The sequence below is a fragment of the Bison bison genome, unplaced genomic scaffold (assembly GCF_000754665.1).
Source record: "Bison bison bison isolate TAMUID 2011002044 unplaced genomic scaffold, Bison_UMD1.0 scf7180017854187, whole genome shotgun sequence".
In the NCBI taxonomy this organism is placed as follows: domain Eukaryota; kingdom Metazoa; phylum Chordata; class Mammalia; order Artiodactyla; family Bovidae; genus Bison; species Bison bison.
The window spans coordinates 28,195-51,966 of NW_011484760.1; the positions used below are offsets into that span (position 1 = coordinate 28,195).

At 45.7% G+C, this 23,772-nt stretch overlaps 1 protein-coding gene across 2 annotated transcripts; it reads left to right on the forward strand.

The window, feature by feature from the left end:
- Nucleotides 1–2,151: 2,151 nt before the first annotated feature.
- On the forward strand, nt 2,152–22,957 carry VSTM1 (V-set and transmembrane domain containing 1). Of its 2 annotated transcripts, none has more exons than XM_010855950.1 (8): nt 2,152–2,364; nt 8,792–8,827; nt 12,039–12,077; nt 17,421–17,513; nt 17,612–17,639; nt 17,787–17,824; nt 17,928–17,959; nt 20,801–22,957. In XM_010855950.1, the coding sequence occupies exons 1-8, from the start codon at nt 2,331–2,333 to the stop codon at nt 20,918–20,920; spliced, it is 420 nt and encodes a 139-aa protein (XP_010854252.1). In that variant the 5' UTR covers nt 2,152–2,330; the 3' UTR covers nt 20,921–22,957. The 2 variants fall into 2 exon arrangements, with proteins under 2 accessions (XP_010854252.1, XP_010854261.1); XM_010855959.1 differs by having other exon boundaries at nt 17,790–17,824.
- Nucleotides 22,958–23,772: the final 815 nt, after the last annotated feature.

Below are 23,772 nucleotides of genomic sequence, written 5' to 3' on the forward strand. Positions count from 1 at the left end.
TTGGAAGGAAAGTTATGACCAACCTAGACAGCATATTAAAAAGCAGAGACATTACTTTGCCAACAAAGGTCCGTCTAGTCAAGGCTATGGCTTTTCCAGTAGTCATGTATGGATGTGAGAATTGGACTATAAAGAAACTGAGCACTGAAGAATTGATGCTTTTGAACTGTGGTGTTGGAGAAGACTCTTGAGAATCCCTTGGACTGCAAGGAGATCCAACCAGTCCATCCTAAAGGAGATCAGTCCTGAGTGTTCATTGGAAGGACTGATGCTGAAGCTGAAACTCCAATACTTTGGCCACCTGATGCGAAGAGCTGACTCATTTAAAAATGAGTTGATGCTCATTTTGATGATGAGAAATGATGAGTTGATGCTCATTTTGATGCTGGGAAAGACTGAGGGCAGGAGGAGAAGGGGACGACAGAGGATGAGATGGTTGGATGGCATCACCAACTCGATGGACATGGGTTTGGGTGAACTCTGAGAGTTGGTGATGGACAGGGAGGCCTGGTGTGCTGTGATTCATGGGGTTGCAAAGAGTTGAACATGACTGAGTGACTGAACTGAACTGTGGAACGTAAAAATGAAATCTCAGTGTTCGAAGGCAGTATGATAATGTATAAACTAATGAAAGAACCAAAAATAAAAAATCACGTTGGGGAAACAACTTATAACTATGTTGTGGGGAAATATTCATGGGCATGAAACACTTTAAATTGTATAGGTCAGTGATCAAATAAGATAGGATATATATATATTGGCTTCCCAGGTGGCTCAGTGGTAAAGAACCTGCCTGCAACGCAGGAGACGCCAGAGATATGTGTTCGATCCCTGAGTCGGGAAGATCCCCTGGAGGAGGGCACGGCAACCTCCTCCAGTATTCTTGCCTGGAGAATCCCATGGACAGAGGAGCCTGGCAGGCTACAGTCCATAGGGTCACAAAGAGTCGGACACGACTATAATAGATAAGCAATAGGATGTAGAGCATAGAGGATATAGCCATTGTCTTGTAATAACATTTTTTAAAGATTTATTTATTTGGTTTTGGCTGTGCTGGGTCTCCGTTGCTGCCTGGGGTTTCTCTAGCTGCGGAGAGCGGGGGCTCCTCTCTAGTGATGGTGCGCGGGCTTCTCTCGTTGTGGACCACAGGCTTTAAGGTGCACAGGCTTCAATGGTGTGGTCCGTGGGCTCAGTAGCCGTGGCACACAGGCTTAGTTGTCCCACGCATGTGGGATCTTCCCAGACCAGGGATTGAACCCACGTCCTTGTGTTGGCAGGCAGATTCTTTACCACTGAGCCACCAAGGACGCCCTATCTTGTAATAACTTTAAGAAAATCTATTTATTTAGACTGCTGGGTCTTAATTGCAGTACGTGGGTGTCTCTAATTGTGGCACACGGATTCTCCAGTTGAGACAGCAGGCTTGGTTGCCCTATGTGGGATCTTGTTCCCTTACAAGGGATGGGACCTAGGTACCCTGCATTGGAAGGCAGATTCTTTACCACTGGAAGTCCCAGTAGTAAGTTTTAATAGAGTATAATTCATAAGAATACCGAATCACTATGTGCTACACCTGAAACTAATATAAGTCATTTATACTTCAATTTAAAAATTAAAGTAAAGCTATTTAAAAGACAATTTAAAAAAAAAGCCCTTTAGTTTGTATTGGGGTACAGCCGATTAACAATGTTGTGATAATTTCAGGTGAGCAGTGAAGGGACTCGGCTGTACATATACATGTATCCATTCTCTCCCAAGTTCCCATATAACACTGAGCAGAGTTCCCTGTGCTCTACAGTAGGACCTCATTGGTTATCCATTTAGAATATAGCAGTGTGTACATGCCCATCCCAAATTCCCTAACTATCCCTTCCCCTCATCCTTCCCCCAGCCCCCCACCACCATAAGTTCATTCTCTAAGTCTGTGAGTCTCTTTCTGTTTTGTAAGCTCATTTGTATCATTTCTTTTTAGAGTCCACATAGAAAGGATCTCACAGGGTATTCTTCCTTCTCTGAAAAGACTAACTATTTTTAAGGAAAACGTCTTGGGCCAGACTTCAGACAAGATAGGAGGGATCTCAGGGTGGGCGGAGCCACACACAATAGATTTATGAGGAAGATGTTGTCATTGGTGGCTTCTGGCTTCCTGAGTCAGCTGTGGGAAGGAAACTGTGCACCAGATGGTGGAGGAGCCAAGGGTCAGGGCAAAACCTCTGGCCACACATCCCCAGGACCAAGAGGGCAGGAGGGGGCTGTGGTCGCCCAGTCCCATGTCTTCCTTTGAACCACAGAACTGAAGGTGGGATCTTGGTCCGGACAGAAGGGACACCATGATCACGGAATTCCTGTTCCTGCTTTGCCTCGGTGAGTCTCTGGGGCTGGGACAGACGGGTTTGAGGGTGAGAATGTTCACCAGGTAGTGGAGGTTACCATGGGGAATGTGGCAAGCACAGAAATGATGGCTTCCGTGTACTGGGTACAAGCGACCTGTCAGAGTTTTGTGGGCTGTGGAATCTGCATGCCCTGGTTTTGGTGCCTGCACATAAGGGATGAGGAAGCGGAGACGTGTGGTAACAGCCTCAGTGTACTTGGCTCAATAATGCACAGCTCAAGTGGGACCTCCAAGTCTGTATCATCTACATACCACCATCTCGCCTTGAATGTCCCATTGGCATATGGGAGCAGGGTCTACAGAGTGTGAAAGTCTGTGAGTTTGGTTATAAACAAGGAATACAGAAAAGACATGTCACTACTGAGTCCAAGCTTGTATTGCTCACTGCATGATGGGCCAATAACTTGAAAGATGAGTTGTTGGAGTAAGAAATAGCACCAGCAGACCAAGAACATGGTGGACTAATGTCCCAAAGAACCATCTTGCCGAGGGTCTGGATGCTCCTTACATAAAACAAAGAGGGGCAAGTGAGAAGGTGAAATAAAAAAGGCAACAAATTGTTGCAAATATTTCATACTTCTGGCCAGAATCCAGAAGGGATGTGTTAATTTCTTCTTTCCTGCAGCCATTCACACATGGGCCTGGTCAGGATATTTCCCGTGAGCTTAAGCAAAGATATTCTAGCTCAAGACTCAGGCATGAGAAGCAGGGTTCATGGACAAGAGCCAGTATGTATACTTTAAGTGTGCAGGCAACATCCCTTTAGTGATTAACTTGTAGCAAAAACAACAGAATACAAAGGTTAAAGTAAAAGAAACAGATCCAACATGGAGTCAGATTTGGATGCTAAAGCTGAAACTCCAGTACTTTGGCCACCTCATGCAAAGAGTTGACTCATTGGAAAAGACTGTGATGCTGGGAGGGATTGGGGCCAGGAGAAGAAGGGGACGACAGAGGATGAGATGGCTGGATGGCATCACCAACTCGATGGATGTGAGTCTGAGTGAACTCCGGGAGTTGGTGATGGACAGGGAGGCCTGGTGTGCTGCGATTCATGGGGTCGCAAACAGTTGGACATGACTGAGTGACTGAACTGAACTGATGACACTAAGGTGGGGCTTCCCTGGTGACTCAGATGGTAAAGAACCCACCTGCAATGCAGGAGACTTGGATTCAATCCCTGGGTTGGGAAGATACCCTGGAGAAGAGAATGGCCACCCTTTCTAGTATTCTTGCCTGGAGAATCCCATGGACAGAGAAGCCTGGTGGGCTATAGTCCATGAGGTCACAAAGAGTCAGACATGACTGATCAAATTACACTTCACTTCACGATACAAAGGCAGGGACCAGTGGATAAGAACATTTTCTGACCAGCTGTATCCTGAGCTTGATTTTAAGCTGATGTTCAACTTGAACATAAGGTGATCAAACAGACCTCAGCTTGTAGGAAGGAAGCCCTAGACTATAATCTTGGCCTGGTCTCTCCAGACTTTGGAAAGGCAGCCCCACCCAACTAAGTGCCCAGTTCCTCCTTTGTGAGTGGAGCCGGATTCAGGAGGGGGGCAGCGTGGAGGACCTCAGGGCTTGCCATCTGCCCCCCTCCCACCCCTGGGTTCCTTCCTCCTTCTTCTGGGCTAAGCCCTTCCCTTTGAGGTCACTCTCATCCCACACACACACACACACACACACACACATGTGAGCGTGAGAGGTGGCTGCCAGTCACCATACCCCAAACCTCCAGTTTCAGGACAGAATAAATGGGGCAGTCAAGAGACGGACCTCATACTCTCTACACTTATTTTCTTGGGCTGCCTCAACAGATAATGGCAAATCAGGTGGCTTAAGGCATCTATTCTCCCACCATTCTGGAGGCCAGAAGTCCAAAACCGGGGTGTCAGCAGGGTTGATTCCTCCTCGGGGCTCTGAGGGAGGGTCTGTTCCACACCTCCCTCCTCGACTCTGGCTGAGAGATGACTCGGAATCCTTAGCACCCCACGGCTTGTAGATCCTCACAGAGTCACATGGCCATCTTTCCTCTGCATGTTCTGTCTCCAGGTCTCTTCCCAACCTCTAATTATTATTTTTCTTTAATGATTAATAGATTCATTTAAACAACAGTACATAAAGTCATCATTGCCAGAATTAATATGAGATGTTAAATGTTTGATCCAACTTTCCTTCCTGGATCAATTTTTCTTTCCTATCTCTGTCAGTTTTGAAAACATAAAACCAGAAGAGGAGGGGCCCAATCCCAAGCAGATCTCCTGAGAGCAGGCTCTGGGGGTGGGCCTGAAACTGGGATAGACATTTGCTGACCTTGCTCACGTCCAATAAACCAAGGCAGGATCCTCAATAACCCCTCGGCGGCGAGGGTCGTTGCACTGAAGCTGGTACTCCCATTTAAACCGGGATCTTATGGCCAACAGGCTGGCTTGTGCCTTCTGGGTTTCGAGAGATATATCCTATTCAGCTGGGTGGAGGGTAATAGGTAGGGTGGCCAGGCTCATGGCTTGTACTTGGGGAACAGCGTCTTGGCAACCCAGCACACAACAGTGCCTGCCCATCCGACTTCCTAGGAAGATATCGGTCATATTGGGTTAGGGTTCCAGCCGACTCCTGTAGGGCCTTGTGTAAACTGTCAGCTGAAAAAAAATCGCACAACATAAAAGTTGAGAGTTGTGTTTTATTCAGTGGATACTCTTAGGACTTCCAATCCCAGAGACAGCATCACAAGTAATTCTGAAAGAACTGCTTCAAGGAGGCGAGGGAGGAGCCAGGATGGATAGGGATTTTGCAACTAAGGGCAGGGGGTCTGAACATCAAAACACTACTACTAATAAAAGAAAACCAGATATCTCAAACTAAGGAATTTAGAGCTTTTCTATGTATGGGGAGACACAAGAGTCTGGGCTGACTGAAATCATTCCTGGGTGTACACCTCAGCTGTCCGGGGCCAGCATCCTGTGTTTTCGCATCCTGAGCTCCCTCGGGGCTCACCACGGGCAGCGGCTGCAGTCTAATGGCTGCTGGATGGTAGGCGTTCTTTGCTTCCTGCGTTGCCTCAGAGCTCACCGGCTCACTGTCAGCGTTGTGTGCAATCACTGATGGCGGTGACACCATTTGTTTACTGACGTGGCAGGCAGTGTTTTACTTCTCAGACGTCAGTGAGGACTCGGCACCCAGTTTCGATGTGTGTGAATATGGAGGGGGTGGTTCTTCACACCACCAAGCAGCTGACTCAGCTGTTTGTCCTGCAATTCAATTCCATCGTGACATGAACTACCTGGAGACATCGTCAGATCCCACAGATTAAGGGCTCCGTCCTAGAAGATGACCTCCCTCCCACTTCAGGTGCCAGTCACAAGCCCTAGTGGCCACCTGTGTTCTGTCCGACTGGCTACAGATGGAAGGTTCTAAAGAACCACTCCTTGGGTCCATCAGTTTGCTAGAACTCAAATTTGTGAGAACATGGAACTCAGAGAAACATTTACTCACTAGATTACCCGTTTATTATAGAAGAATTTGGGCTTCCTGGGTAGCTAAGTGGGTAAAGAATCTGCCTTCAACGCAGGTAACCCCAGTTCGATTCCTGGGTCAGGAAGTTCCCCTGGAGAAGGGTTAGGCTACTCACTCCAGTGTTCTTGGGCTTCCCTCATGGCTCAGTTGGTAAAGAATCCACTTACAATGTGGGAGACCTGGGTTTGATCCCTGGGTTGGGAAGATGCCCCAGAGGAGTGCATGGCAACCCACTCCAGTATTCTTGCCTAGAGAATCTCAAGGACAGAGGAGCCTGGTGGGCTACAGTCCATGGGGTCACAAAGAGCTGGACACAGCTGAGCGACTAAGCACAGTACATAGAAGGATTTAAGTCAGGAACAGCCAAATGGAAGAGGTGCACAGAGCCGAGTATGAGGAAAAGGGCTTCTGAGCACATCACGCTTGAAAAGTCTCCACGTGTCCAACATGGGAGCTCTCTGAACTCATCCTTTTGAGTTTCTATGGAGGCTTCACTACATAGATGAGAAATGGAATATTTCCTGCCGTATCAGTAAACAAAGGATGTTGCAGTCATCAGTGACTGAAGACACTTGAGGGTGAGCCCCGAGGGAGCTCAGGAAGGAAAGAACACCTGCCATCTAGCAGCCATCAGACTGCAGCCACTCCCCACGGTGAGCCCTGAGGGAACTCAGGGTTAAGAAAACAGGGATACTGGCTGCAGACAGCTGAGGTCCATATCAAAGGGATGACTGCCGTGAGCCCAGACGCTTGTATCTTCCCATACTGAGAAACGCACGAAATTCTTTAACTTGAGACATCTGATTTTCTTTTATTAACAGTAACGTTTTGTTCTGACCTCCTACCCTTTGTTGCAAAACTCATATATATCCTTCCCACACCACACCCTGCAGCAATTCTCTCAAGGTTACTTGAGATGCTGCCTCCTGGGCTTGAAGTCCTAAGAATATCTGATGAATAAAACATAACTCTCAACTTTTAGGTTGTGCGTATTTTTTTAGTCGACATAGGCATGATTGATCGAATCACTGGCAATTGGTAATCTCCAGCCCTTCTTCCCTTCCTGGAGGTCGGGGTTGGGGGTGGGACTGGGGGTAGGGGGTGGGTAAGACTGACAGTTCCAACCCTTTAATCACGTGGTTGTTTCCCTGGCAACCGGCCACCATCCTTAGGTTACCTAGAGACTTTTCCAAAAGTTATTTTAACATAACAAAAGACACTTTTACCTCTCACAACACTCAGGGAATTTCAAGAGTTTGAGGAGCTCTGTACCTGGACCAGGGACAAAGACCCAATGTGTTTCTTATTATGTCACAACATCAAAGTAATTTTTCCTCTTCTCTGGGGAACTATGGATTCTAGTGTCACTCTCCTCCACCCTTTCTAGCTTGGAAGTTGAGCAGCTCTCCATGTGGTGTATTTAAAGGCCATTGTTGCTGTTTAGCTACTCAGTCATGTCTGACTCTTTGCAACCCCGGGGACTGCAGCCTTCCAGGTTCCTCTGTCCGTGAGATTCTCCAGGCAAGGATCCAGGAGCAGGTTGCTATTTCATTCTCCAGAGCCCGTACTAAATGTTAAATGGATGATGCCTGGCTGAGTCAGGCAGAGAGGGTAGCTGTATGGTAAATATCAGTTGTCATAAAGGACCCGCTAGATAATATAAGTGGGTACATGGCTGACATATGTGAAGAGTCCGTCCAATGATAGATTCTCACTGATTGGCAGTTATTCACTGCAATTATTTCCAGATAAATATGCTTACTTGTGTTGCCTACAGCTCCCTATCTCAGAATTCTGCTAAGACTTCAAGGCGCTATCTTTTATCCTTTGCTTTTTCGAGCTACCCTACACGCCAGTGCGTCTCTTCTCCTTAGTGGTAGGTGTCTCCACTGCAGCCAGGTCTCTGCCTATGTCAGCTGTGATCCTTTATTAAGAAAGATAGGACGTCCTTGGTGGCCCAGTGGCTCAGCCTCCGCAGTCCCAGTCCAGGGGTTCCGGGCTTGATCCCTGGTCATGGAATTAGATCCCATATGCTGCAGCTAAGACCTAGCACAGCCAAATAAACAAATACAAAATAAATAGATTTTTTTAAAAAGATAAGTTCTGAGGATCTAATGACCAGCATGGTGACGATAGTTAATATCATTGAAATCGGCTCAGAGAATGGATCTTAAACATTCTCCCCCCGTCACCTCCCGCACACACACAAGGTAACTATGTGAGCTGACTTGTTTGTTAATTAGCTTCATGGTGGTGGTCACTGCACAATGCGTACATGCATGCAGTCATCACATGTACACATTAATACAATCGTATTTGTCAAAAACAGAGAACCCCTCTGTCAGTTTTCACCTACTCCTCAGTAAGGTTTCATGATGGAAAGTGAATCTAAGGCAATCGTGTGTTTATTTAAAAAAAAAAATGAAAGGAAGAATGGGAGTCACCATTGGAGCAGAAGACTGGCTGATAACAGAGCTGAGATGACTTTAGACTAAAAGCAGAGGAGAAAGGGACTGAAAAGAGACCATGAGACCTGGGGACACCCCTACCCTCCTGACCACCTGGAACCTGTTTCCTGCCTGTCAGTGCAGCCGTTGCTGCCAGAGCTAATCCCCCCTGGCAGGGGGCTCCGTCCACTGCCAGGCTCCCATGTCCCTGCTTTCTGGCGAAGCTTGGGGGCTCGTGTTTTGCACCCACTATTGAGTGGAAACAAGGGCCAGATCTCCTGAGTCACTCTCATGTCTAGATGTACATCTGTAGATTTAGATATATAACTGGATCACTTTTCTGTATGCTGAAACTAACACAACAGATCAACTATACTTCAATTAAAAAGAAAAAGACAAGCATATAATTCATCTCTCATGAGTGTTTCTCTTCCAGGGCTTTGTCTGGGCAATGAAGATGAGGAAAATAATGGTGAGTCATCTCCGACCTAGACTCTGTTCCCACACCCCAAGTTTCATGACCTTTTCCCTTTCATCCTCTGAATTCTAGGAGGATTTTGGTGGTCACCAAAATGAAGAGTCTAACTCCAAATTCTTTCCAGAGAAACTTCCCAAACCCCTCCTCCATACCTTGCCCAGCTCAGAGGTTGCACGTGGCAGCAACATGACCCTCATGTGCCAGTGTGATGTCTGGAATGCGACATTCATGCGGGGGAAGTCACAGGACTCTGGGTACAATAAAGGGCAGAACTCAACAGGAACATGGCTGAATTCCTCCTCACTCACCTGGAGCCTGGGCTTCCCTGGTGGCTCAGATGGTAAAGAATCCACCTGCCAATGCAGAAGATGCAGATTCTATACCTGGGTCAGGAAGATCCCCTGGAGGAGGGCATGGCAACCCGCTCCAGTATTCTTGCCTGGAGAATCCCATGGGCAGAGGAGCCTGGTGGGCTGCAGTCCATGGGGTCACAAAGAGTTGGATGTGACTGAGCCACTAACCCACCTAAGGCGGTCATGGGCTCCTTGACAGGTGGTCTGGGCATATTTTCTCTCTGTCCTCACCTTGGACAATCCCCCCTCTTTATTTCTCAAACAGGTTAGTCTTGTTTGGTAAACACAGCACAGAGCTCCCTCCAGCCATAAAATCCTTGGATGCAGTCAGAGAGAGCCAGTGCCTTTGTACAGGTGATGTCACTGACCCCGGGCACCTCACCATAAGATGGACCCACGAAACCTGCTGCTGAGAAGCTGCCTTCCCCATCCCAGAGCATAACTGAAAATCTGCTCTGCAAATCGTGCTTTGCTATCCCCCGGAGGAGGAAGTGGCAACCCACTCCAGTATTCTTGCCTGGGAAATCCCACAGACAAAGGAGCCTGGTGGGCTACAGTCCACAGGGTTGCAAAGAACCTGACACGACTGAAGTGACTTCGCACCTAGTGACTGAACACCACCACCACCTATGGAGCACAGAAAGTGGTCCATGCAGCAGATTAACCGGTGGTCCTCTGGGGGAAGGAGGGGGACAGAGACCTCACTGGTGCTGAGCTAAAAATTCCCGACTGACTATTTAAGACAACATTTATGGGCATGGGGTTCAAAGCTCCAATTAGATTAGGCATTGAGCCCTAGCACAGTCTACACAAATGATTCCATTTTGAGGCTGTGATTTAAAAAAAAATAATAACCAAGCAATTAATTTTTGGCTGTGCTGGGTCTTTGCTACTGCACACGGGCTTTCTCTAGTTGGGGTGAATGGGGGATATCCTTTGCTGTGGTATGCGGGCTTCTCATTGCAGGGGCTTCTCTTGTAGCAGAGCATGGCTCTATGTGCGAGGGCTTCAGTGGTTGCAGCTCATGGGCTCAGCAGCTGTGACTCTCGGGGTTAGCTTCTCCACAGCCGTGGAATCTTCCTGGACCAGGGATTGAACCTGTGTCCCCTGCATTGGCAGGTGGATTCTTACCCACTGCGCCACCAGGGAGGTCTGCCATTCTTTATTTTTGTACCCTCACCCCAACAACTAAAATTTGGCACCCATTCGCGAGCAAAAGTGCCTCATGGGAGCTGTGGGATCCACCACCAGACACCAAAGGGCCCAGGAGGAGCCTCACCCACCTGGGCGTTGGGTAGCAGGCAGACAGGCCTCAGTACCAGCCATAGAACCAGCAGGAGGCTGTGACCTGATTCCAGCCCCTCTTGGCCGTCATCTGGGAGAACTTGGACCTGGTGGTACCTACAGACGGGAGAACGTTTGCAGACGTTTACAAACCAAGGCTGAAGTATGGAGAAGTGGGAAACTGGAACAGATAAATAACAGATCAAGAGACTGAACCAGCAATCAAAACCTCCCGACAAAGAAAAGCCCGGGACCAGATGGCTTCACTGGTGAATTCCACCAAACATTTAAGGCAGAAATAACACCCGTCATTCCCAGCCTCTTCCCAAAAAGCACAGAGGAAGGAACATTCCTGTGCTCATTTTACAAGGCCAGCATCCCCTTGATGTCAGAACCAGGTAAGCACACTGAAAGAAGAGAAAACTATAGACCGATATCCCTAATGAATACAGATGTGAAAGTTCTCAACAAAATGTTGGCAAATCAATTTTAACAGTACATTAAAAGACTTACACACCAGGATCAAGTGAGATTTCTCCTTTGTACCCAATGATGGTTCACTATACAAGTTGATAAGTGTGATATACACATTAACGGAATGAAGGATAAAAATCATATGTTCATCTTATATGTAAAAAATTTTGATAAAATAGATCATTTCAATATAAAAACTCAATAAATTGGCTGTAGAAGGAACATACTTCAACACAATAAAGGCCAATATAATAAGCCCACAGCTAAGGTCATACTTAATGGTGAAAAGTTGAAAGCTTTTCCTCTGATATCAGGAATGAGACAAAGATTCCCACCACTTCAATTCAACGTAATACTGGAAGTCCTCTCTGGAACAATTGGGCAAGACAGGAAAAAAAAAAAAAAAAAGGCATTCAAATCAAAAAGGAAGATGTAAAACTGCCTTCATTTGCAGATATGATCTTATCTACAGAAAATCAGCAAAAATAAATACTTTAGCTACCTAATGCAAAGAGCCAATTCATTATAAAAGACCCTGATGCTGGGACAGATTGAAGGCAAAAAGAGAAGGGGACGACAGAGGATGAGATGTTTAGATAGCATCGCGGACTCAATGGACATGAATTTGACCAAACCGAGATAGGGGAGCCTGGCGGGCTGCAGTCCATGGGGTCACTAGGAGTCGGACCTGACTTACCAACTGCACAACAGCGGTATATCAAACAAAAAAGCTTCTGCACAGCAAAATGAACAATCATCAACACGAACGGCAGTCTCCCCAATGGGAGAGAGTACTTGCAAAATGTTGGTGCTCTTTCCTGGGATATGATTGGAAGGTGGGGGATTAGTGGTGTCACTCATACATATTTTTGTTATTAAAATAATACCAAGCTCCAGCAGTATTAAAAAGACTAACCTAGTGCTCTGGCCTGGGTTTGGGGACCCAGTGGGCACCTGGAGAAAAGAAAAAAAAAAACCATTCTCCTCTCTGCTTCCCAAAGAGGGCACAAAGTCCGTAAGTAGAACATGAGGTTTATGTCCCCAAGGTTCTCACACAAACACTGTGACTCCTTTTCTCCTTTCCTGTTTTCTAGGGAACCAAGAGGAAAGCAAACCCACCCCTGCAAAGACAGGTAATATAATTAGAAGGGACTTGTTTCCCCCAATTATATCCACCTCTGAAAACACTGGTGAATAAAACAGAACAAGGTACATCGTCTGCTGTTTTACATGATGAAAAGCTATGGTGGGGTTTCGGGAAGAACGGGGGTGAGTCTGTATGACTGGTTTGGGGAATGGGACCAGGACCTGCGGAGCCTATACTTTGGGACAATGTATGATCAAAGACTTGCTAAAACTTCCAAGTTCTCAAAAAACAGTGAATATTATTTTTTTTTTTCTGATACTGGTTTTCCGTGAAGAATTGACTAAGATTCTACCCTCAGAAATTCTCATAAAAACTAGGGCTTTTGGAGAAGGAAATGGCAACCCACTCCAGTGTTCTTGCCTGGAGAATCCCAGGGACGGGGGAGCCTGGTGGGCTGCCGTCTATGGGGTCACACAGAGTTGGACACGACTGAAGTGACTTAGCAGCAGCAGCATCCAGTAAAGAGTCATAGGCTAACTTACTAGTTTTTAAATGGGGTAGAAAAGATCTAACAGGTATATACTAATTAGAAATGTAAACATATGTTTACTAGTATGTATACCAAAAAGTTCATAACCATACTGTTACTAATAGGCAAAAACGACATATCAGTGTTAGAATAGTAAATTAAGTGGTGGAACATCACTGCAATGTAATACCAAATGGCAATGAAAACAAACCAGCTAATGCTACATTTTGATGTTGATGGATCTCACAAATATAATGTGGAGCTAAAGAAACTAGACATATATTATATGATTTTATTGAATTAAAATTAAAAAAAACAAGTATATAAATGTATGAATCAGAGAGGGTAGTGGTACTTCTACAACGGGAAAGTTTTGAGATGCATCTTGCATTAATTTTCTGTGGTTTTGATAATGTTCAATTTTTATATCTGTTTGTTAGTTAAATGTATGGGTTCTCAATTCCATAATTCATTGTTTTATATACATGATTGTGAATTTTATGTATTTATGTTATTCTGAAGTTCAAATTTCATAAATAAGAAAGGTAACATTTACATTATCAATAAATACATGCAATACTTAAAAAAAAAAAAACAACTAGGGCTTTCTGAAGGTTTAGACTGAAACGGGCTTATCCATCCAGGATTCATTTTTGCTGTGCCATGCAGCTTGGGGGATTTTAATTCCCCGACCTGGGCTTTCCAGGTGGCTCAGTGGTAAAGAATGCACCTGCCAATGTAGGAGACTCAGATTCAATCTCTGGGTTGGGAAGATCCCGTGGAGGAGGAAATGGCAACCCACTCCAGTATTCTTTTCCTGGGAAATGCCATGGACAGAGAAGCCTAGTGGGCTACAGTCCATGGGGTTGCAAAGAGTCAGACGCAACTTGGTGACTGAGCACAAACACACAATTCCCCGACCAGGGATCAAACCCTGGCCTCTGGCAGTGGAAGCTAGAAGTCCTAACCACAGGACAAACGGGGAATTTACCTAGATGCTTGATCGTTTTTTCTTTCAGCAACTCATAACCTTCCTGTAATCTGCTCCAAAGGATCAACATTGTTCAAGGTTGTCATTAGAGCCTGTGCAAGTATAATAGAAATAATTTTTAAAAAGATATCCTTGGAAATTCTCTGGTGGCCCAGTGATTGGGACCCCGCACTTCCATTGCAGGGGGCACAGGTTCCATCCCATATGGCGTGGCGTGGCCAAAAAAAAAAAAAAGATTTCCTGCATCCTGTCCTTGCAAACTACATATTTGTCTTTGAAACATTTTTATGCAGTATTAGCAGGCTAATGACTGCTACTCTGGCTCTGTGAACACAATGCGTGCCCCAGTGTCTTGGAGAAATCTGAAATCTGATAGAGTTGGAGAGCTTGGAAGTGTCAGAAACGGGAGATGGGAAGTCGAAGCGTTCGTGTTTTTAGCTCTTCTGTCATGTCTTTTCTTTTTTAGTTGGTATGTTATTCACATCCCATAAATTCACCCTTTTAAAGTATATGAGGCAGAGGCGTTTGGCACACTCACAGGGCTGTACCATCACCACTATGCTGATTCCCCAGATGAAGTTCCCTTAAGCGTCGGTCTTTGCTCCCTGCTGCCCCGACACGCCCTGCCAATCTGTTTTCTGGCTCTATGGTTTTGCCTCTTGTGGACATTTCATATAAAACGCAGTCCCACACTGTGAGGTCTGGAGACTGGCTTCTTTCACTTAGCTCGGTGTCATCAAGGTTCACCCGTGTGGTAACACGTATCAGTACTTCCAGTCTTTTCATGGCTGAATAATATTCCATCATGTGGACAGACCACATTTTGTTTATCCATTGAGTTGATGGACATTTGGGTGGTTTGCACCTTTTGGCTATTGTGAGTAATGCTGCCATGAATATAGGTGCACATGTATCTGAACCTCTGCTTTCAATCAGGTATTTGAAAGGAGAACGTATTAGTCATTCAGTCACGTCCGACTCTTTGCGACCTTATGGACTGTAGCTCGCCATGGGATTCTGTCCATGGGATTCCCCAGGCAAGAATACTGGAGTGGGTTGTCATTTCCTACTCCAGGGGATCTTCCCAACCCAGGGGTTGACCCTGGGTCTCCTGCATTGCAGGCAGATTCTTCACCATCTGAGCCACCAGGGAAGCCCCTAATCAGGTATCTAGGAGTAAAACCGCTGGGACACACAGCAAGTTTGTGTTTACCTTTTTGAGCAACTGCCGAACTGTATTCCAACGTGACTGCCCCATTTCACACACCCGTCAGTAACCTATGTGGGCGCCGATGTCTCCACATCCTGGCCAACACTTGTTGTTTTCCTTTCATTTTATTATAGCCAACATGGTGGGCGTGTATATCACTTCTTTCCTGTTTTTTGGCCACAACAAACGGCACTGTGACCTTAGCTCCCCAGTCAGGGGTCGACCTGGTGCCCTCTGCATTGGGAGCCCTGAGTCTCAACCACTGGACCGCCTGAGAAGTCCCTGTATATTGTTTCTTAAAATGCACTATCAGAGTTCACATTTACACCACCACAATGCTGAACAGAGTGAGACATCTTTAAGCACAGACGTGCTATCTCTGGAGAAGGAAATGGCAACCCACTCCAGTATTCCTGCCTGGGAAATCCCGTGGACAGAGGAGGCTGGTGAGCTACAGTCCATGGGAGTTGCAAGAGTCAGACACAACTTAGCAAACTAAACAACGACGACGAGAGGCTGTCTCCAGCCTACATACACACGCCTCCAGGCTACTAGAAAGGAACCCTCTACTCTAATTCTGGGCAGAGCCTACGATGAAGTTCACCCCCTAACTTTGCCACAAGGCCAGGCTTCCTTTCTGGGACTTCATGTCCTGTGTCATGCTGTATCCCACTGCTCAGTCAGATGCCTTAGATCAGTATCACAGACCTTCTGCAAGTTAATTTTGGCAATGTGTAAATAGCTGATGTGAAATCTGGCCAGGATATGTGGCCATCTCAGGGCAAACCCAGTTCAGTGGGCGGTGGGCAGTCTCGCAATCATCTACTTCTCATTTCTAGTGAACCGCACCATGAGATAAACTGCAGGGCCATCAAGAGGAGGGTGAGAGCATCGGCAAGGCTGACGTTCCTTTGTTGCCATCCAGGAACGGGTGTTTCTGCCCTACTTTTCCAAGTCCATGGGGATGCGTGGCTCCCACAAATGTCAGCTGTTGGAAAAGGGGTTTCCCCGGGCCCCTTAGATTCCCAAGGCATTTTCCGGGCAGTACCCCACCACCACCACCGCCAACAAAGACACCAAAGCGCTCACATTGGGAAGGGGGAGAAACCGCGATCGAGCACGCCTAAGAATGGCAAAGGAATCCGGGGGACCGCGGGCGGAGGAGCACTGACAGCATCTGTTACAGAGGGAGGTGGGTGGGGGTGGGGTGCTGTGAGAGAACGATCCTGATCACGGCAACCTCCTCAGCCCACCGTGAGTCAGAGTCCACACTGAGCGCTTCCGAGTCAGGGTTTTTCATCATCACTGCTCTCTTCAAGGGAGCGCTCCTCACCTCCCTTTCCCACACCTCCTTCCCCTCCCCACCAGTTTCATGAAGCTATCACTGACAAAGAGGTAAGATACTTCAAGTGTACAATGGGATGATTTGATACAGGATAGGGGCTTCCCTGGTAGCTCAGTGGTAAAGAATCTGCCTGCAATGCAGGAGACTCGGGTTTGATCCCTGGGTAGGGAAGATCCCCTGGAGAAGGAAATGACAACCCACTCCAGCATTCCTGCTTGGGAAATCCCATGAACAGAGGAGCCTGGCGGGCTACAGCCCAAGGTGTCTGTTTTACTCTCTGTTTTTACGAGTTTATTTTTGTTTTTTAAAATATTTATTTATTTGGCTGCCCCAGATCTTAGTTGCAGCTTGTGGGATCTGGTTCCCTGCCCGGGGATTGAACTCAGACCCCCAGCATCAGGAGTGCATGTGTATATATATACCACACCTTCATTATCTGTCCATCTATCGATGGACACTTAGGTTGCTTCCTTACCTTAAGAAAATGATTCTTGGACTTTGATTCATCTGTTGCCGGACTTGTCTTCACTTCCATAGCATCACAGTTAGTCTGGGTAAATGTGTTTCTCACCAGATTATGACTTCTCTGGAAAAGGTTCAGAATGTCACTTCTCTTGAATGTCCCCACCTGGGGTCAGCACAGAGTTACCCCGACCTTGGGGCAGACTGGCCAGAAAGGTTAGACATAGCAGCAACCAAAGCCCATCCTGGCCACATGACTCTGGGGAACTCAGTTTAATTCCAGGTACTTGGTTTATGTTTGAATGAAATGGGGATGGCAAACTTACCTTGTGTGCTTATTGTCAAGATGAGAAAGAACAGGGAACTCCCTGGTAGTCCAGTGTTAGGACTCCAGGCTTTCATGCTAAAGGCCTGGGTTCAGTCCCTGGTTGGGGAACCAAGCTCCTGCAAGCTTCATTGCAAAAAAAAAAATTAATACAAAAAAATGTTTTAATGAGAAAACACTTATGAGTGCTAACGGCTCACAGTTAATAAGTATTATTCCTGGGGATGAAACGTTTAGTGGGTGTTTGCCATCTGCTGGGCACCGTGCTAGCCCTCTCTGTAGGCACTGACCCACTCCTTCTCTTGACCAACCAGTAAAGCAGCCACAATTGCTATCCTTGCTTTGAAAGGGAAAACAAAAGCTCAAGGAGATGACGCAAATTCCCTCAAGCAATTGGACATTCCAGCTGGGGAGTGGCAGCTCCAAGTCTTGAAGCCAGGCTGTCTGCTCCTTGTAACTCTTCTCCGAAGTGGCTCAGTGCGTTCCTGGAGCCAGCCTGACTCTTGGCCCCGTTCTTCTCCCTCCAGATACCAGGATCATCTTCGTGGCCACCTTCAGCTGCCTCTCCCTCTTTCTCCTCTTCCTCGCCATCTTCTTCATCTACAGGTGCACTCAGCAAGGTGAGTTCAGAGCATCATGGGTTTCACACTCTGAGGAAGGGGACTAAAGTGAAGGATTCTTTAGGGAGATACATTCCTCCTTTTTTTTTTTTTAATAGATTCATCAGAGGAAGAATCCATCAAGAGGTAGATACACTTGACAGACCTCACGCCCTGCGTTAACTCCCACTCCACTGCACATCAGTGACCCTTAGGCCCAGCCCCACCTCTGTCAGCCCTATCCCCTCCCCCAGATCTCCAGATCCCAGACTTTAACACGTTTCTGTTTCTCAGAAGCTGCCATTCCAAAGTGCACAAGCAGAGGGATGCAGGTAAGTGATCAGGGATGAAAGCACAAGGAACCTTGGGATGGAGACTACACTCTGACTCTTGCCATCTGAGAACTGAGTTTTGTCTCCTTGTACACACATGCAGATGTATCCAGGCTGGAAAGGATATCTGAATCGGTGAGTTCTCCCCTACGAAATAACCCAAGAGCTCACGTACCACCAGAGGCTGGTCTGTCTGCCTCTTGGCTTAGCTCAAACGCTGGTTATATTCATGCGGCCATTTGATATTGAGTTTAAAAACATCTGAAGAACCCATTAAAAGAGAGTAGATAGGAGGTTAACAGGGGCTGGGGGTGCAGGCGGGTAGGGGACCTGGGAAGATGGCATTTAAAGGAACAAACTTGCAACTTGTAGATGAATAAGTCCTGGGAATCTAATGCACAGCTTGGGGATTATAGTCAGCAATACTGTATCATATACATCAAAGATACTAGGAGGCTAGATCATAATTGTTCTCATCACGAAAAAGAAATGATAATTATGTGACAGGATGAAGGTGTTACCAAGGTGGTACACTATATCAATGTATCACATCAACATGCTGCTGCTGCTGCTAAGTCACTTCAGTCGTGTCCGACTCTGTGCGACCCCATAGACGGCAGCCCACCAGGCTCCCCCGTCCCTGGGATTCTCCAGGCAAGAGTACTGGAGTGGGTTGCCATTTCCTTCTCCAATGCATGAAAGTGAAAAGTGAAAGTGAAGTCGCTCCGTCGTGTCCGACTCTGTGAGACCCCATGGACCGCAGCCTACCAGGCTCCTCCGTCCATGGGATTTTCCAGGCAAGAGTACTGGAGTGGGGTGCCATGGCCTTCTCCACATCAACATGAGTACACCTTAAAGTTACACAGGGTTATATATCAGTTACTTCTCAAACAAATAAACCAACCAACAAAAAAACAGGTGCTTTGAATTCACAGTATCTGGATTCCAGCTCCCAATAGCTACTATTTATTACCAGTGTGGTCTGAGACAAATCACAATACCCCCATGAGAGGGGATACATGTGTATGTACAACTGACTCACTTTTCTGTGTACCTAAAACTAACACAACACTGTAAGTCACCTACACTCCAATAAGAATTCAACAAACAAGACACAAGCCCGCAGAATTTGGACCCTTCCTTCCCTGGTGGCTCGGGTGGTAAAGAATCTGCCTCCAATGCAGGAGACCCGGGTTCAATCCCTGGGTCAGGAAGATGCCCCAGAGAAGGGAAAGGCAACCCACTCCTCTCCATAGACAGAGGGGCCTGGTGGGCTACAGCCCACGGGGTCACAAAGAGTCGGACATGACTGAGCGACTAACACTTCTTCGCTTTTTTCCTCCTATATCTAAGGGGAATCCAAATCCCCAGTTAAAAGGCTGTGAGAGTCTAATGATGTCATAAACGTAAAGGGTTTATTGGTGTTCCTGGCAAATTTTAAGTGTCAAATGGGTGGCATGAAAGCATCATTTAACAAGTGTTAATCAACTTACACCCATCAATTTCTTCTGCTTAAAATACTGCTTGTTGGGTGCACACTCAGTCAGTCAGGCATGTGCAACTCTTTGTGACCCCATGGACTGTAGCCCACCAGGTTCCTCTCTCAGTGGGATTTCCCAGGCAAAGAATACTGGAGGGGGTTGTCATTTCCTCCTCCAGGGGATCTTCCCGACCCTGGGATCGAACGGGCGTCTCCTGCGCCACCTGCATCGCAGGTGGATTCTTTACCCCTGAGCCACTGGGAAGCCCCCTAAAATACTGCTTATTTGTAATTTAATATTAATGAGCATTATAACATCTAAAAGCAATAGCAAGTAAAATTCACACCTTTTCCCACAGGTCACAGAGGTTCACTGGCTCATTGTTGAAGCCAAAGCAAGTTAAATAAGACCATTAGTAGGGAATTCCTTGGTTGTCCAGTGGTTAAGACTTGGTGCTTTCACTGTTGAGGGCCTAGGTTCAATACCTGGTCAGGCATGTAAGATTCTGCAAGCTACTGGCCAAAAAAAAAAGCATTAGTAAAAGATTTAAACATTGTTGCATTTAAAGCAATATTTATGTACATTGCATTCGTTTAGATACATATAAATATTAAGTTATGGAAAGGCATAGTTTATCACAAAGTAAGTGCCAGTGATTAAATCTGGGCTATTTTAAGTGTTGGTTTGATTAGCACATTGTTGATAATTATAATATTATGATAATTCATGTTGTGATGAGATACCTCCATACAATAGAATACTACTCAGCAGTAAAAGAAAGAAGTTACAGATATAGGTGAGAAGTGACTGCACCTCAAAAACAGTTTGCTAGGTGAAAAAAGTCAGATACAAAAAACTGTATATAAAATTGTTCCATTTACATAAAATTTCCAGGAAAGGCAAATTAGTAGCTGCTTATGGCTGGGGTGGGGGTGGAGGGCAGGGAGGGCAAGGCTTAACTGCAAACAAGCCCAGGGAACTTTTGGGGGGCGATGAATATTCTCCCGCTGTACAGTGGTGATGGTTGCATCGTTCTACAAATTCACTAAAAGTCATAGAACTGTACACTTATCCCAGGGGAATTCTATGGTATATACATTATATCTCAGCAAAATTAGTTTTTAAAATACAATACTATGTTATCAGTAGGTATGCATGTAGGAGGGCAGTTCTTATTATGAAAACCATACGTTTGCACTGATTTTTAATAAGCACAAGTTACCACTGATTGATGGTATCCTGTTATGAGAGTTGAAAGCACAGCCATCCTAGAACGTGCTGTCCAACAGAACTTCCCTCGATGAGGGCAACAGTCTATAGCTGTGTTGTCCCATACATGTCACAGCCTCCCGCGGCATCTGAATGCATCTGGTGAGACTGAGGACCTCAGTTTGAATTTAGTTGGCATTTGTCTGAAGTCGAATGGCCATGTGTGGCTCATGGCTACCCTACTGCACAGCTCAGCTCTACAAGCCTGTCTCTCTTCTCCCCAAAGCCTGACGAGCCCGAGGGGGTGACCTACGCCCAGCTAAACACCGCCGCGCTGTCTGGGGCAGCTTCTGTCCCCGCCGAGGAGACCCCAAATTCTTGTGACTACACAATGGTGAAGGTGTAGGACTGAGAGAAGAGCTTTGCTCTGGGAGGGAGAGTATGGATTAACACGGCCGGGATGGATTAACACGGCCGGGATGGATTAACACGGCCGGGATGACTGGACTTGGGAAAATCCAGGTGACTCTGTGTCCTGGGCTCATTTATTCTAAGTAATAGAATTATGTTTCCCTTCTTGCTTCCCCTCTTCTCAAAAACTACAGCGTGAGTTTTCACAAGACTTGGAGTGCACCTTTACTATGAAAGTGTTAGTCGCTCAGTCATGTCCGACTCTTTGTGACCCCATGGACTGTAGCCCTCCAGGATCCTCTGTCCTTGGGATTTCCCAGGCAAGAATACTGGAGTGGGTTGCCATTTCCTTCTCCAAGGGATCTTCCGGACCCAGGGGATTGAATCCAGGTCTCCTGCATTGCAGGCGGATTCTTTACCCTCTGAGCCACCAGGGAGGGTTTGAATGAAATCATAGGCTAAGAATACGTACTGTATCTATAGGCTGGTGGGACTGGGAATATTCACTTAGGGAGTTCAGGATGACATCATGCAAATAGAAAATGTTACTCAGAGAAGACTATGTGACCCCACAGACACAGGGATTTCACAAAAGGAGCAGAAAAAATACAGGCTGTGAAGGGAGACACTTGTGAATTAACAAACAGCATCCCTAGGTAGCACACACCTAGGAAAGCAGCTGAAAGTGTTTGGTTCCTGATTCTTTCAAGCCCACTAGTCTCAAGACCAGTTTCCTCTCTGATAAGAATGAAAGCGTTTTCTTACCGCCATCATATTTCTGTTTTTATTCTTATTATTAAAATCAAAGGCTGCAATAAAGTTAGACTTACAGAATATATGTGGATTCTGTCACTTGCACCCATAACTTAATTAACTCATGTGAACACAGCATTTTAAGGGTATTTTTCTGAATGTGGACTTTTTTGTGTAGGTGATAGAGGTACCGAATGACCGCTTCGTTATAAGCACGGGGATATGAGCTTTGCTTCCAAAGTTACGTCACTCAGTCAGGTTTGCAAGTCATTTTAAAATATGTGAATGGATGAAAGTGTAAATATTTGGAATGCATATATAAATATTCTTCACTCAGTAGCATACACTGGATAACTTTTTTTTTTTTTTTGGACGTCCCTGCAGCTTGCAGGATCTTAGCCCCCCTACCAGGGATTGAACCCAGGCCCTCAGCAGGGAAAGCCTGGAGTCCTAACCACTGGACTGCCAGGGAATTCCCTAGATAACTTTTTTTTTCAAGTTTTTAATTATGAAGTATTTCTGCCATAAAGAAAAACACCCCAATATATAAGTGGAAATAAGCACACTGACCTTATTTTCAAACCAGGAATACTTTGCTGTGTTTTTATTCTACCCCTCCCAGTCTATTTCCCTCCCTCTTTTTCTAGGCAACATTACTCAGAGTAGTATATATTATACTGATGGATTTTTTTCATACTTTTACTCCTCAAGCATCTATCAACAGTCAATATATTATATTTTATTGTTATTACATTCTACAAACATAGGGAATCATCATTACAATTCTGTTCACCTTTTTTTTTTATTGCCATCAACATTATGCTTTTGAAATTCATCTGGGTGATTTTTGAAGATTTATTTCCTTGTTTGCTGCACAGAATTCAGTTGTTAACCATACCATGGAATATTACTCAGCCCCCCAAAAGAATGAAGTGCTCGTACATGCCATGACCTGAAGGAAACTTGGAAACATTATGCTAAGACACAGAAAGCTGTGCATCATAGCATTTTATTTATAAGAAATATCCAGAAAGGACAGATCCTGAGAAAGTGGATTAATGGCTGCCATTAATGGTTGCCATTAACTGGGGAGAAGGAGAAACGGGGAGTGACTAGAAACGGGTATGGGTATCTTCTTGGGTTGATGACAATGTGGTGGAATTCGTCAGTGGTGATGGTTGCTCAGCCTTGTGAATAAAGACCACTGAACTGCACACCTTAGAAGCATAGATTTTATGGTATGTGATTACATGTCAATAAAAGAAAATTGTAAAAAGCACTTGGTTATATGCACAAGCCATGGTTTCTCTTTGTTCTTTCCTGGACTGCTAGATATTTGGGTTGTTTTCCTGCTTTCCTGTCAGCAAAATGCTACAGTTAAACATCTTTGGAACCTGCCTTCTTGCTCACATGTGTGCTCTCTCAAGGTTTATATTTAGGAGTAAAATCTGTCTTCTGTGACGTCAACTTTCATCCCACTGGAAAAGGCAAACTGATAACTAAGGTGGTTTCCCCCATTTATTCTTCCACCAAGGATGTATAAGCTTCCAATTCCTTGAGTCATTACCAATTCGCACACACACACACATAACTTTGTTATTTTTGCTGATTAAAATATGTGAACTGGTAACCTGTACTTTGGCCACCTGATGCAAAGAACTGACTCATTGGAAAAGATCCTGAAGCTGGGAAAGATTGAGGCCAGGAGGAGAAGGGGACGACAGCAGATGAGATGGTTGGATGGCATCACCGCCTCAATGAACATGAGTTTGAGCAAGCTCTGGGAGATAGTGAAGGACAGGGAAGCCTGGCGTGCTGCAGTCCATGGGGTCACAAAGAGTCAAACATGACTGAGCAACTGAACAACAACAAACCTATTTTAAGCTGCTTATATAAAGATACCTCATTGTTGCTTTAATTTGCATTTTCCCGATTATGAATGAGGAATATTGACCATTTGGGGTTTCTTTGCTGTGAATTGATGGTATCTAGCCATTATTCACTTTTCTATTGAATAGCTGGTATTAATATTTTCCTCACTGACTTAAAGGGCATAATTACACAGTTGGCACACCTGTCCTTGATAAGCTACAA